The following is a 16,031-nucleotide window of genomic DNA, read 5'->3' as shown; positions in this document are numbered from 1 at the left end:
TAGTTTTCATATAATTAAATACTTATATTATGTATAATGAAAATTCACGAAATAATAAAAAATGTAGGTAATTTTAGAGTTACTCTCATTCCTTCCTTCTAGATGTATCATCATCTTTGTAATCTGATGATTATGTCCAAAAAATAGGGCTCAAAGGAATACAGCATTAAAGGGGTTTTATTGTTTCATATAGTATGGTGTAACTAGACCCAGACATCCAAAGTGAAAGTTATTCTTCAACACCAAATTGTTCTATATAGTCCACATATTGTTCAGTAAAAAGTTACACCATTGTGAGCGTCGGGTTTGGGGTGAGGTGGAGGGAAGAAGTCGGCAAATTAGTAGTTTTTTACGTTTTTCGTCAATATTTCTAAACCTAAGCGGTTTTGCGTGAACAATATTTTATACAAAAATGTTCTACATTAAATTTGAAACAAAAATTTTACTGTTGGAAAGATATTCATGCGACATTGTCCATAGAAAGTTCAGGTTGGGTTTCTCCGTACCAGAGATTTATATGGCCTAGACCTGTAGAAACCTCTTGGTGTGGTTGATGGTCCTTCAAGGGCTTATCAGTAGCATATCACCGGCCAATGAAATAGAAAATTATATTTAGAAAACACAATCCTGTCAAAAAAATTAGTTTCTTTAGTAATAATATTATAATTTGCCCAAACAATATAAATATGAAAAACCTCCACTTTACACCTTCCGTATCTCCGGACCTTTTTCATTTCAAATTTAGCGTAGAACATTTTTGTATAGAATATTGTTTACGCTAAACCGCTTACAAAATTCACAACTCATCTTTTATATTATTAAACAATGGGAACAGAGACTTTTAAATACATTCATTTTTTTCGAATCCTAAGAAAATTAATAAGTATTTTTGAAAAATTTAAACGTAGAATGAAAGATTGCATTATTACCGAGGGCCGAGAGTCCCTGAAAACGTCTATAATGTTTATTGTAATAAGTTACAGGGGTGAAAAAGAAGAGAAAATTGAGTGGGATTTTTAATATCAAATATCTCATTCAAAAGAAACTTTTTGTTTATTCTATAGGACTTTCGACCCTTGGTAATAATGTAATCTTTCATTTAGCGTTTAAATTTTTCAAAAATATTTATTAATTAATGCATTTAAAAAGCACTGGCCCGAAATTTTGCGCCTACACTCATAATGGTCATTAGTCATTTGCCATAGGAGCCTCCATACGAGGTAAGAGTATGTACATACAGTGTACAGTACAGTTCCTCCTGTATAATACAATTTCCTGTAATCAAATATTTATTTACAAGTTGCAGGAAAACACATCCTATATTTCTAAATCTCTATACTTTATACGGATTCCAAGCTATCCCCAATGTTGCTTTTATCTTCCTGTCCGCTTTTTAACGGTGTATGTAGAGTTTCCACCATTATCTACACTCAGTAGAAAGAGGAAGCTCAGCCTGACAGCTGGGGAATTTATATTCCTCATCGTCCTCTGAGACTTTTGGCACAGCAAAATGTTCTTAGTTTGGCCTAAATCTGGCAAAGGCCACGTAACGTCTCTATTCGAACCGTAAAAGTTGGAAGAGGATTGATGAAATCTGCGGTTGCCGAAAATTTATTTTATTTCCCGATTTTTGTTCTATTTTGACACAAGATAGAAGAGTGTTTTTGAAAAACTAGTTTTAGAAGGTGAATCGGATACACTGCAAAATCAAATATAAGTGTATATCGGCTGAATTCTTATTGGCACGAACGTTATTTAAAAAGTTCTTCTTCTTCTTCTTCTTCTACATGGTAGATTGACACTATCTTTTGCGCGGTCATGCAATACTTCTTCTGCCGATTAGTGATTTATCAGTTTCTATTTAGACCGCATGGGTCTCCCGCAATATGCTTATGTGGTTGTTCCATTCTGTTTTTCTATTTCTCCCATTCTTATTTTTTAAGTGTCCATTAATTTATACACTGTTATATTTTCTTCCCCTTCCCCTTTGGCAAACTAAGCTACATCTTTAAAAACAAAAGATATCCACAATTTAGGACCAAGGTATCCAATTAATGCGAACTCCCTGTTCTCACTTATGGTTACCAAACGTGGACGTTTACAAAAGCAATCTATCTATCTAATCAGCCCTAAACATCCATTTTTGGATATAGGCCTCCTCTTCCTTCTTCCATGCCTCTATATCTTGGGCAATTTGTACAACATTTTGAGGCTTTGGGAACAATAATCAAACATTTTCGGACATATTTCTACGGCATTGGTACACCAATGAGTCTAAAATTTTATAAGCAACGCATATTTTCGTCTTTGGTAAATTGAGACTATAAAGCCTTGAACGTATATACCTATACGGCGGATGGGAATACAGGCCCACTTTTTCAAAAACATATATATGCAGCGTTGGGACAGAAAGGGTTAATGTACATACAATCGACGGAAAGCACACTTTTTACGTCACGGGTGGCACTTCTTGTATTGCACCAAAACATGTAATAGCTCCTAACCAATCCATTCCTCGGCTAAAAACTAAACCCGCACCTGAGGTTTATGGAAGTCAGAGAGCTGTTCAACTAATACATTTTGAAAGGACAAAACCTCAAGGTTTATCAGAAATCAAGATTCGAAGGGAATGTTCACACCAACTGAAACTGTGACTCCATCTGTGCCTGATCTTCTGTGGCTCTAAGGGAAAAGCAGAGACATTCTCGGTATTTTAGGATGGAATGGATTCATGGAAGCTGTTAGAAGAGACATACCATATTCATATTATGAACTAACATTTATTATTTGTACAGAAAACTAGGAGAAATTTATCAAATGACAGCATTCTAATAAAAACTAAAGTTTTGGAATGTAAAAAGTGGGTTTTGCCGAGACCGTTAAAAATTGGCAATTTTCAACTTGCACTTTAGACCGAACCGTTCGTCTGAAAAAAAGTAAATAGTAATATTTGTAGATAATTGTAAGTACTTTAATTTCTGTTGAGAGACCATTTACTAAAAGTTAATAATTTTCGAGATTTGAGCAAAAAAGCGGAAAAAAGCTGAAATTTTTCGCTTTTTCGCGATTTTTTCAATGTTCCGGCAAGAAATGTTGTCCGCAAACCTCATATTCGGATTCAGCAGCCCAAAATCCATATATAATGAAAGAAATCAGAACTACCCCAAAACTTTCCCACTAGGGAGCTCGTAGAGTAAAAATTCACTGAATCATATCGCGAATATTGTTGATGTTACTCAGAGTGCTGTACCGAAAATTAAAAAAAAAAAGAATATGTGTGTACTTTGTACGCAGGTAAGAAGTTATGCTTCTATTATTATGATTTCAACGAAATTAATATACTTAACAGGTTATTTGTATTTTATTTAAATATTAAACTAACTTTCTTTGCCTACCACTTTTAAAAATTTTTTATCAAAACAATAGCAAAAATATAAAAAAAAAATATGAATCGTCCGGGATTCATATGTCAAAATCGTCAAATCGTCAAATGACGTCAAGGATTGTCCCAGAAGTGGTAGAAGTCGACGTACAACAGCAGGGCAAGACCGGCAGATAACATTGATAGCTCGTAGATATCGTCTGGAATCTACAAGTGGTATGTCCAGAGAAATTTCTAGGCTTCAAGGACTGAATATTTCAAGGCAAACAATAACACGCAGACTAAATGCGGTAAATTTGTATCGTAGAAGACCCCTACATGTTCCTAAACTAACCTACCAGCACAAAATAGTAAGATTGCAATGGGCTAGAGAAATGGTGCATCATGGTCCTAACTGGAATAACGTGATGTTCTCTGATGAGTCAAAAATTGAATTGGTATCTGATTGGCGAAGAACACTGGTTTGGAGGGCCCCAGGACGACAAGCCCGACTAGAAACAGCCCAACCGCGTGTCCCATTTGAAGGTGACAGTATTATGACTTGGGGTGGTATTATGAGTGATACACGGACGCCACTGCTGGTTCTGGAGAGACGAGTCGCTGGTGCTGTGTACATCGAGGAAGTTTTAAATCCTGTCCTGAAGTTGTACATACCTTATTCAACTGTCTACATACATATAAGTAAAATGGAGATAGGGGTACGTTATTATCGGTCTTATAAATTATTGTATGTGTGAAGGAAAATTTTTGTGTCAGTGGCATTGAATTTTCCGTATAAATCTCCGAGGAGTCAGACTAGATAAACCTCACTTCCAAATTAATTTATTAATAGAATTAGATCGATATTCAGGTGCTTTTATTTTTAATTTGGACAATTTTAATTTGGACCTTTTTAGTCGTTCAAATCGAAATATATACACATTTTCATACAAAGGAAACACATCTTATGGAAAATATAATGTCACTTAAATGAAATAAAATTTACATAAATAGATTCGTCCCGAATCTACGATCATTTCCTATTATTGCGCCAACTCTGTATTTTGAATAATAAGAGCATAAATTGATAAAAATAAATATAAAATCAAATAGGAATGTACATGTGTCAAAGAAAGAAAAAGATTTTGTAATTCGCTTACTCCATAAATCTTTCTGAAGGATTAAGGCAGAGGCTTACTCTTATCTTATCCTATTATTATCGATAATAAAGTAGGTATAATTTGGTCAGTTGTACCGCCTCTAATCGGCTTAAGCTAGTGGTGAATAGACTATATTATTAAATAGCCGCTAGACTAATATTATTTATGAATGCCAGTTTTATGGACTTCAAAATCCGATTTCGATAAACTTTAATTACAATTACCACCCTAATTAAGCAAAATTCAGAGTTGGAGCAAGGGTGTCAAATGACTGATATTTCGGGACGAATCTATTCATGTAAATTTTATTTTATTTGAGTGACATTATACTTTCCATAAGATGTGTGCGGTGTCCTTTATTCTATACAGACAGGGTGACCAGAAACTCTACCGACAAACGAAGACAGGAGATTGCTCAGATAATTTTAAGATATTTTAACCCAATTCACCTAGTCTAAAAATGCTTCCTAAGGGAGCTAGAGTTCTTTGAAGATGGCGTCTTGTAATTAGTTTTTCTAAAATAACTCCAGAACGCTTCTATTTAAAAAACAAAAATTGGTACACATATTTATCAGATAAATCGATTCCATGCATTGCGAATTTCTAATACCGGTCATAGGCGTCAGCTTTGGGTAGGGCAACAGTTATTTTATCGCATAACGTTTTTATCTTTAATTTTTAAGCATTTTCGACTCTGGATTATTAAATTGTGAGGTATTATACAACTAAAAGGTACTCTTGTTTTAAGTCGATAGGATACACCGTTTTCTAGAAAAATCGATTTGAAAATTTTTCTTTTTTTGAATTTCCAAAAAAAAATTTTAAAAAAATTATTTAGAAATCCGAAAACTGGTACGTTTATTTATATATTTCAGAGATGAATCGATTTCATTAATTGCGAATTTCTAGTACGGGTCATATGCGTCCGTTCTGGGTAGGTCAACGGTTATTTTCTCGTATAACATTTTCGTCTTTAATTTTTAAGCATTTTTGACTCTAGATTATTAAGTTATGAGGTATTCTAGTACTAAAAGTTACTCTTGCTTTAAGTTAGTAAAATACACCGTTTTTTTTTTGAAAAATTTGTTAATTTTTTTTCAAATTCAAAAAACGAATAATTTTCATATCGATTTTTCTACAAAACCGTGTGTCCTATCGACTTAAAGTAAGAGTACCTTTTAGTACTAGAATACCTCACAATTTAATAATCCAGTGTCAAAAATGCTAACAAGTTAAAGACAAAAAAGTTATGTGATAAAATAACCGTTGCCCTACCCAAAACGGACGCCTACGATCGATACTAGAAATTCGCAATGGATGGAATATATTTATCTCTGGAAGATAAATATACGCACCGATTTTCGTTTTTCTAAATTGAAGCGTTCTGGAGGTATTTAAGAAAAACTAATTACAAGACGCCATTTTCAAAGAGCTCTAGCTCTCTTAGGAAGCATTTTAGGGCTAGATGAATTGAGCTAAATTGTCTTGAAATTATCTAAATAATCTCCGGTCTTCGTTTGTCGGTAGAGTTTCTGGACACCCTGTATATTAATGTCTTAACATTTCTCTCTTACATAAGTACAATACGTTCATTGTACAAAACGTCTAGCTCTTCTTGTCACGTACTTCATTATAATACCCCAAGTCCACTGTCTGCAAGATATCGACCGGTGGTACATATATTTGTATACCACGTGTACGGGACATTTTCTTGGAGTAGATTCAATTACAGATACAGAGGTTTTCAATTTACAGAACTGTCTATGTCTATGAAATATTTAGTTGTGTTCTCAATTTTTGGAAAAATAGAAACAGATTCTTATAGGCATTTGAGTTGAGTATGTCGGCTTTTCAAAATAAAAAAATAGAGAATAAAAGACACAGATACCAAAAAATTTTGAATACAAAGGACGACGGTCAAAAACTGATATACAAGGAGACACAGTCCAAAGTGCGAATAATGATATATCGTAACAAAAATAAAGATAAACGAAAAGATAAACGAAAGAGGGCAAAGACTAATACAGTTCTGCCAAGAAGAGAAATGCATTATAGCAAATACTTTGTTTCAGCAACCTAAAAGACGACTATATACCTGGAAATCTCCAGCTGATCAAGAGGGAAAGATAGTCAGAAATCAAATTGACTACATTATCATTAATAGAAGGTTTAGAAACAGTATTACATCTGCAAAAACATACCCAAGTGCAGACGCAGCAACTAACCATAATCTGCTCTGTGCTGGATTCAAACTAAAACTAAAAAGAATAAAAGCCCCCACAACGCAGAAGAAACCTAATACTCGACTCCTAAGAAATGCCGTAATAGCAGATGAGTTCGGAAATAAGATAAATCGTGAGATTAAAAGACAGTTAGAAAGATCTGAACAAGAAAATATCGGTCAAAATCTAGATGTCATGAATTCCGCCATGGTCACCATAGCAAACGAAGTTTTGAAACCAGAAAAAGACCCAATAAAGAAAAAGGATTGGATGACTGATAATATACTAGACCTTATTCAGCAAAGAAGAAATTGGAAAAACAAAGACGAGATTCGGTATAGAGAGATATATCGACAAATAAGATACGAGGTTAAGCGAGCAAAAGAGGACTGGATGGAACAAAGATGTCGTGAAATGGAAGAACTACAAAGAAAACATGACGAGTTTAATGTACATAAAAAGCTTAAAGAAATTACCTACACTCAGAGAAAAAGAACTCCTCACTTTATGAGAAACTCCAAAGGTAACATAATTCTCGACTTGGATGAAAAAAAGGAAGAATGGACTAACTATATAAAAGAGCTCTTCCTGGATACGAGACCACCACTTAACACCACAAAGTATACGAATACTGGTCCTAGTATTTTAAAAGCGGAAGTAGAGAAAGCCATCAAACAGAGCAAAAATGGGAAATCTCCCGGCCCTGACCAAATACCATCAGACTGGCTCAAATTTCTGGATGACGACAATGTCTCACAATTAACAAACATTTATAACCATATATACGAGACTGGAATGATGCCACAGATATGGTTGGAGTCTACATTTATTCCACTCCCAAAAAAACCTAATACATCATCATGTAAAGACTTTAGACTAATTAGTCTCATGAGCCACTCTCTCAAGCTACTTCTTAAGATAATTCTTAATAGAATCAAGCAGAAATGTGAAGAGACAATGGGAAACAAACAATTCGGTTTCAGAGAAGGATTGGGAACAAGGGAAGCTTTGTTCTCAATGTTAACATTACTTCAACGATCATGGGAAGTACAGAAACCAATTTACGTCTGCTTTATAGATTTTGAGAAGGCGTTTGATAGAGTTCAACATGATAGGCTGTTTGAATATCTAGAAATGATTGGAATAGATGATAAAGATCTGAGACTTTTACAACATCTATATTGGAATCAAGAAGCTTCTATTCGGGTAGACGGCAAAGAAACACAAAATTTGCATTCAAAGAGGCGTCAGACAGGGTTGTGTGTTATCCCCAACTTTGTTTAACGTATACTCAGAAATAATTTTTAATGAAGCCTTGGAAGGACAATGTGGAGTTCGAATCGGGGGAGAAACTATTAACAACATCAGATATGCAGACGACACCGCGATCATGGCTGAAAATATCGAAGATCTTCAATTCCTTATTGATCGAGTCACTAGAGAATGCTCCAATAACGGACTTAACATAAATGCAACAAAGACAAAGTTACTTGTGGTTAGTAAACAAGACGTCGGCCCTATGCAACTAATTGTCAGTGATGAGTCAATAACAAAAGTTAACCATTTTAAATACCTAGGATGTTGGATAAACGAGACACTAAATCCGGATGAAGAAATTAAAACTCGTATAGAAATTGCAAGAGGAGCATTTATGAAACTTAGATCTATTCTGAGCAACTCTCAGCTGAACTTACAACTAAGAATCAAGTTCCTAAAATGTTATGTGTATCCTGTTTTACTATATGGATGTGAAACCTGGATCATGAAGGTTAACATGATGAACAAATTAGAAGCCTTTGAGATGTGGTCGTGGTCGTATCGTAGAATGCTCAGAATATCTTGGGTTCAACGCATTTCAAACAGAGAAGTCTTAAACAGAGTAGGTCAAGGCGAAGGTGACTTAATGAAGATGATAAAAAAGAGAAAACTTGAATATCTGGGGCATATAATGAGAGGTAGCAGATACAGGATGCTGCAGTTAATACTCAATGGAAAGATCGACGGAAAAAGACGAATTGGTCGAAAGAAATATTCATGGCTCCGAAACCTTCGTCAATGGACTGGCTTATCAGCAGATCAATTGTTACATGCCGCACAAGATCGAGAACGATATCGGCAAATTGTTATGGAAGCTACCCACCCCTAAAAATTTGGGCACGGTACTTAAAGAAGAAGAGTAACAAAAATGAAGCTTATCAATACAAGGTTAACATGAAAAGTTCCAATCTAGGAGGACGTGAAAGCACATAAAGTTGGAGAGTATTACAATCACTACGACAGGTAAAGAAAATATGTGCACTATCACCTAAGTCACATCAAGAGATAAAATAAAAACGTATATTTTGCCAAATTATTTCATCAAAAAGTTGAAATTATAATAAGAAAAATTAGACCTTGTACGCTAAAATCGGTCCACTAGGCTGAGAGATATACATATATCTTCAAATCCAGGACAAAAGGGCTATTTTTGACCCTTTCTAGGGGCATATCTCACGCCCAAGTTCACCTTCCCCGCAATTTTTATCGCAGATTTGGATTCCTTACGTAATAATAAGTACGATTTATTTGAGACATTTTTTCAAATTGTGGATAAATGGCACTATAATCGAAATAAAAAAACATTTAAACACATTTTTAAGTTTTTTCAAAAACCTATAGAATGACATCAAACACTACTATCCACTTTCACCCTTGGGGGTGGGGCGGGGGTGACTTTGAAATATTAAATAGGGACTCCCATTTTTTATTACAGATTTGAATTCCTCTTGAAAAAAATAAGTAAGATTTATTCGAGACGTTTTTTAGAATTATTGATAGATATTAGATATAAAACGGAAAAAGACGATTGACGATCACGGTAACTCGTTTTTGTATTCGATTATAGTGCCATCTATCAACAATTTTTAAAAATGTCTCGAGTAAATGGTACCGTTTACTGAATACCCAAATTCAGGTATTCAATCACTGATGTTACTTACTTTTTCAAAAGGAATACAAAACTGCAAAAAATGGGGTCCTTATTTAGTATTTCATAGTTACCTCACTCCCAGGGGGCTAAAAGGGAAGTGTAGTGTTTTTTGTCATTCGATAGGTTTTTGAAAAATATTAAAAATGTGTTTTTTGTTTTTTCATTTGGAAGTATATTTCTCCAGGTATTAACCGTTTCTATAATTTACCTAGGGTATCACTATAAATGGTTTTTTCCGATTATACCGCCATCTATCCACAATTCGAAAAAATATCTCAACACAAACTACTTATTTTTACGTAAGGAATCCAAATCTGCGATAAAAATGGGGTTCCTATATTTAAGATTTACCCCCACCCCACTTTCAAGGAGTGGAGTGGGGGTCATGTTTGGTGTAACATGTATTTTTGAGTAACTTGGAACCATATGGGAAACTTTTTTAATATCAATTTCACGAAAAAAAGTCATTCTTTATAAAGTGCTCTGCATACTCTAAAACCTAAGATGCAATCATCAGATATCAAATTTTGTCAACAGTATACGAGGTATGTCAAAAAATATGAATTTCGCTCAGGAGCAAACTACCTTTATATTTCAAAATATCAAAAAAATTTATTATTAAAAGTTATTTGTAATTAAAAACCATATTCAAATATGCAATAACAGCCTTCTACTTGAAAAAAAAATTTCTGAAATTTTCCTAAATTAACTACCGATTCCGAACATCATTTTTATTTATCAGACATGTAATAACTCTTTTATTAATAATTTTAGGAAAAAAAGTTATTTTTCATAAAAATCTGTGCATGGTCTAAACCTCAAGATTCAACCATTAGTTATCCAAGTTTGTTAATTTTATACGAGGTGTGTCAAATAATATGAATTTAGAAAGAATTTAAAAAGAATTCTTTCTAAATTCATATTATTTGACACACCTCGTATAAAATTAACAAACTTGGATAACTGATGGTTGCATCTTAAGGTTTAGACCATGCACAGATTTTTATAAAGAATAACTTTTTTTCCTAAAATTATTAATAAAAGAGTTATTTCATGTCTAATAAATAAAAATGCTTTTCGGAATCGGTAATTTAGGAAAATTTCAGAAATTTTTTTTAAGTAAAGGCTGTTATTGCATATTTGAATATGGTTTTTAATTACAACTAACTTTTCATAATAAAATCTTTTGATATTTTGAAATATAAAGGTAGTTTGCTGTTGAGCGAAATTCATATTTTTTGACATACCTTGTATACTGTTGGCAAAATTTGATATCTTATGACTGCATCTTAGGTTTTAGACTATGCAGAGCACTTTATAAAGAATAACTTTTTTTGGTAAAATTGATATTAAAAAAGTTTCCCATATGGTTCCAAATTACGCAGACACCCTGTATATTCGACCGTCCTGCTACTTTTGGGACAGCCTATATACACTCCGCCAAAAAAGTATCGCATCACCTTAAAAATGGGACATTTTTAATGTCTCATAGGTATTTCCTAAATCTGTTGTTCGATTTTAGTGATTTTTTTAACATGTTATAGCTTTATTCTTCAAGAATATCGAAGTAATAATATTGTTGCTAAACAGATAAGTGTCATTGTATACCGGGTGTAACAATGATAGTGTGTTTTTTCCTCAAAGTTTGGAACACCCTGTGAAATATTCTAGCGTATATAAAATATTGAAATTCAACCTCAACTGTAACCTTAGGCCATCTAAACATTTTGCTTTTTGATTCATTCGCTTATGTTGGATAATAAAAAAAGTTGGGTACTTTAACAACTAGCAACGTTCTTCATCAATACAGGGTGTTTATAAATAAGTGCGACAAACTTTAAGGGGTAATTCTGCATGAAAAAATAATGACCGTTTACTTTATAAACATGTGTCCGCAAATGCTTCGTTTCGTAGGTTTTAAGAGGTAGTTATTGCGAATTTTTTGGCGTACAATTAAGAATTTTATATTCACCATTGGCGTGCATAAGGGTCATATTACCCGGTCATATTACCCGTATACCCAATGGTGAATATAAAATTCTTAATTGTATGCCAAAAAATGCGCAATAACTACCTCTTAAAACCTACTAAATTTCATTTGCATACCTCAACCGGTTTTAGAGCAATAAATAAATCGTCAGTTTGTAAGAAAAAATTCAACATCCCGTATCTCGAAAACGAAGCATTTGCGGACATATGTGTATAAAGCAAACTGTCATTATTTTTTCATGCAGAATTGCCCCTTAAAGTTTGTCGCACTTATTTAGAAACACCCTGTATTGATGAAGAACGTTGCTAGTTGTTAAAGTACCTAACTTTTTTATTATCCAACATAAGCGAATGAATCAATAAGCAAAATGTTTAGATGGCCTAAGGTTACAGTGGAGTTTTAATTTCAATATTTTATATACGCTAGAATATTCCACAGGGTGTTCCAAACTTTGAGGAAAAAACACACTATCATTGTTACACCCGGTATACAATGACACTTTTCTGTTTAGCAACAATATTATTACTTCGATATTCTTGAAGAATAAAGCTATAACATATTAAAAAAATTACTAAAATCGAAAAACAGGTTTAGGAAATATGAAACATTAAAAATGTCCCATTGTTAAGGTGATGCGATACTTTTTTGGCGGAGTGTATGAATAATGATTATTGAATATTATAGTATTATTTATTATTAAATGTATGAAAATATTATGAAAATTGAAATTAAAAACAATTTTTCCGTTTCTAGTTTTCGCTGACGTACTACTATAATGAAAATTATATTTATTCGAGCAGGCATTTGTAAATTTATATAATATTTTCAAAACAAATATTTGATATTACTGACTATTACAATGTTACATGATTTTTATATCTATTATAATTGACTATATCGAATAGATAAAAGGCCACAAACACATTTTTTTACTATGTGTATACTACCCTTTATTTCAAAAATTATCAGTGTTTACAGTCGTGTTAAATTATATTTGACATTATTTTTCTCATTGCTGTATCATCTATATTATATATGCATCACGCATTTGTGTAATAAATCTAACTAAAATGAATACATATTTAAAATCCGTATCGACAATTTCTCTATAAAATAGAACCGTCAAAAATAATTTAATACTGGTAATAGACCAGGACATTTAGCAAAAAATAAATCGATCTTTAAATACAGCACCTATACTTTGTTTCACTTTAGGAACGGAACATTGGAGATCAGTGTTGCCGAACCTCTCGGACACAAGTGGCTAGTCGACTGCCGATATACGATTCATTCTAATTAGTACGGTGTGGCATCGGCGCGTTTCTATCGCCCATAAGAAAGAAGTCGGCAATACAAAAATTTGTGAAAACGCATTATTGCATTTTAATGCAATAATGCATCAATAAGTGCATAAACATGTCAAAATCAGTATATCAAAGGTCAATTCAAGTTTTGTTATTCAGAGGGTTTTAGGATACACTGAATACGAATACTCAATCACAACAGAACCCCGATGTACCTACCTGATTACTGCTACCGGGTTACTGCTAAGGCACGTCACTGGAGTTTCGAGGGTTTTCGGCAATCAATTGATGTAAACAGATTACTAGAGGTTTTGGGACCGCTGAATACAAATATGCCATTAGAGCCCCGGACTACCTGGCGTCCAGGGCCAATGCTGAAAAAGGCCATCTTCTTGAGTTTTGAGAGTTTTCGGCTCTAAATTGATAACAAACAGATTACTCAGAAGAAAAATTACGTGCTTATCAGTCACTCTGGGCACTAGGTGGTCCGAGTGACTACAGAACTACAGAACATGACGTGCCTCAGCAGTGACTTTGAGCAAAAGGTGCTCCGAAAATCTATTCTGATGACGTATTCATGTTCAGCGATCCCAAAAACCGTCCAAATAACAAAATTTGGCCTAATATATTGATTTTGACGTGTTTATGCGCTTTTGGATGCGTCTTATGAACTTTAAAATGCAACTATGCATTTCCACCCATTTTTGTATTGTACACTTTTTTCCTGACGTCATCCTGAAGATAATGCAAAAAGTGTTGCAAGTTTCTAGGTGCTGTACTTGATTTCTTCCGGTGTTTTAGTGCTAAATTCTTTGGTCTATAAGGAATTGCGAAAGAGCATCTTAAAACAAACGATTAATGAGCAAGAGAAAAACCATTGAGATTATCCTTTTTTTTTAATGACCAAATGGTGAAATTGATGACCTCCAGCATCCACACAATGATAAAGGTTTGTTCGAAACTTTTTTCCAGATTCCGAAGCACCTGTGGAGTGATTTGTAGGCATTCGTTACATAAATCTTCTTAGGGTACGCCAAAAAAATTTCACTTTTTAGGTGTCCCCACAAAAAAAATTCAGATGAAATAAATCTGGTGACCAAGGAGGCCATTCGATGATACCTCTTCTTCCAATCGAATAACTTTAAAAAGACATCTTTTGACCCCCATTGCCATTAAAACATGATGGGGTGAGTCTTACCTAATTAACTTAAAATCAAAGTAAAATTTTCAAAAATACTGAAAAACTGTGTCCCCTAATCAAAAATCGACCAAAAATGTCGAATATCAATCGTTTTCAATCATATTCATAGGGTACTGGTAAATATGCAATACAATAAGGGCCTGGATCCCGCGTACCAAAAAAAAGTTGATTAATAGCAAGCTGAAAATGTGTTAATAGCTTAACGGTGTCTAGTCGGACAAACTTTGATGTACGGAAACACTGGAACAGGGGAAGTTTTAATTGTGGAACACTTTAAAAATTTGAAACGTGAGATTACGAAAACGTCCCATGTATTTTGTCGGACACAACATTCAATTGATTTGTTACACTTTCATTAAACTCTCATGCAAAAATCAGACTGCTATTACTAAGCAACAGGATTGGTGATAAACGCCAGTCTGATTTTTGCATGAGAGTTTAATGAAATGGTAACAAATCAATTGGAAGTTCTGTCCAACAAAATACGTGGGACGTTGTCGTAGTCTGACGTTCCAAATTTTTAACCTGTTCCACAATTAAAACTTCCCCTGTTCCAGTGTTCCCATACATCAAAGTTTGTCCGACTGGACACCGTTAAGCTATTAACAAATTTTTAGCTTGCTATTAATCAACTTTTTTTTGGTACGTGGGATCCAGGTCTATTATATTGACATTAGCTGTTTATAAAAAACATAATGGTTTTATAGTTTTCTAAAAATACAGAAATAATAGACAAAAATATACATACTCACTGTTTTAGGTAACTAACTGGCAGTGATTTATAAAGTAGGAGGTAGAGCTATCTAGGTATGCCGCTTCATGTGCAACGCTAAATGATCAGATCGGCTGAAACATCGGTCACAATGGCGACATTTGAAGGGTTTGGCTCCCGTATGTTTGCGGTAATGTCGGGTGAGCTCGTCGGAACGGGCAAATCTCCACTCGCATCCATCCCACGAGCATTTATAGGGTTTTTCGCCTGAAACAAACAAAAGCCATTAGTTAAAATACTAAGTATACAATATGATGCAAAAGTATGGAATAAGTTCACTATTTCAGAAACAGATGACTTCTAAAAACAAACTAAACACACGTCTTTTTGAATGGCCATCAATTGCTATATACGTGTTGGTCATTACGTCGTCATCAGTGTTGGCATAATGACGTAATTGACAATATTTTTAAATACAAACAAAGGTCACGGGGCACCTAATTTGAAAGGTCTCCTAATCGGCTTTGCAACGAGATGTTTTTCGAGTATTGATTTCTATAGGGTTAATCAAAATTATGTATTTAGTTCCGTATGATTCAAAAATATGGAATAAATTCATTATTTCAGAAAAATTCATTATTTTCTCTTTGAATGTTTACCCAAAGTATGAAAAAAGCCAGTGTTAACTATGAAAACCAGAAATTAGAAAGCTAATCGAAGAGAAAAGAAAACTCGGAAGGATCTGGCAATGCTCTAGACTGTCTAGACTCTAGAGCTCCATCTGATAAAACAAAACTAAATAATGCTACACAACAGCTTAAAAGAGAAATTAGAAAAAATAAAAATGCATCAATTTGTAACTATCTAAGAGAATTGACAAATGATAGCTTCTTCTTCTTCAAGTGCCATCTCCTAATCGGAGATTGGATATCATCATCACTATCTTTACTCTATTCACCGCTGCTCTAAAGAGTTCTATGGAACTGCATCTAAACCAGTCCCTTAAATTCTTTAACCATACTACTGCATTTTCGATACGTTACAAATTCTTTAGTTTTATAGAATTTTCAACGAAAACTTTTCGTTTATAAATTCGCAAAATCTGTGTGTTAT

General features: G+C 33.8%; 1 protein-coding gene across 2 annotated transcripts in view; it reads right to left on the bottom strand.

The window, feature by feature from the left end:
- Window positions 1-16,031, bottom strand: part of LOC114325983 (Krueppel-like factor luna) — a 215,355-nt gene that overhangs the window by 118,861 nt on the left and 80,463 nt on the right. Inside the window, exon 3 of one of the 2 annotated variants that reach the window (XM_028274142.2) lies at window positions 14,955-15,185. In XM_028274142.2, the coding sequence (XP_028129943.1) occupies window positions 15,010-15,185 (176 nt within the window). In that variant the 3' untranslated portion in view covers window positions 14,955-15,009. The remainder of the gene's footprint in view (window positions 1-14,954; window positions 15,186-16,031) is intronic. The other variant, XM_028274141.2, reaches the window with a different exon arrangement.

Source organism: Diabrotica virgifera, chromosome 7, assembly GCF_917563875.1.
Source record: "Diabrotica virgifera virgifera chromosome 7, PGI_DIABVI_V3a".
Lineage (NCBI taxonomy): Eukaryota > Metazoa > Arthropoda > Insecta > Coleoptera > Chrysomelidae > Diabrotica > Diabrotica virgifera.
The sequence above is the reverse complement of the archived record's forward strand: the minus strand, read 5'-3'. Positions and strand labels throughout refer to the sequence as shown.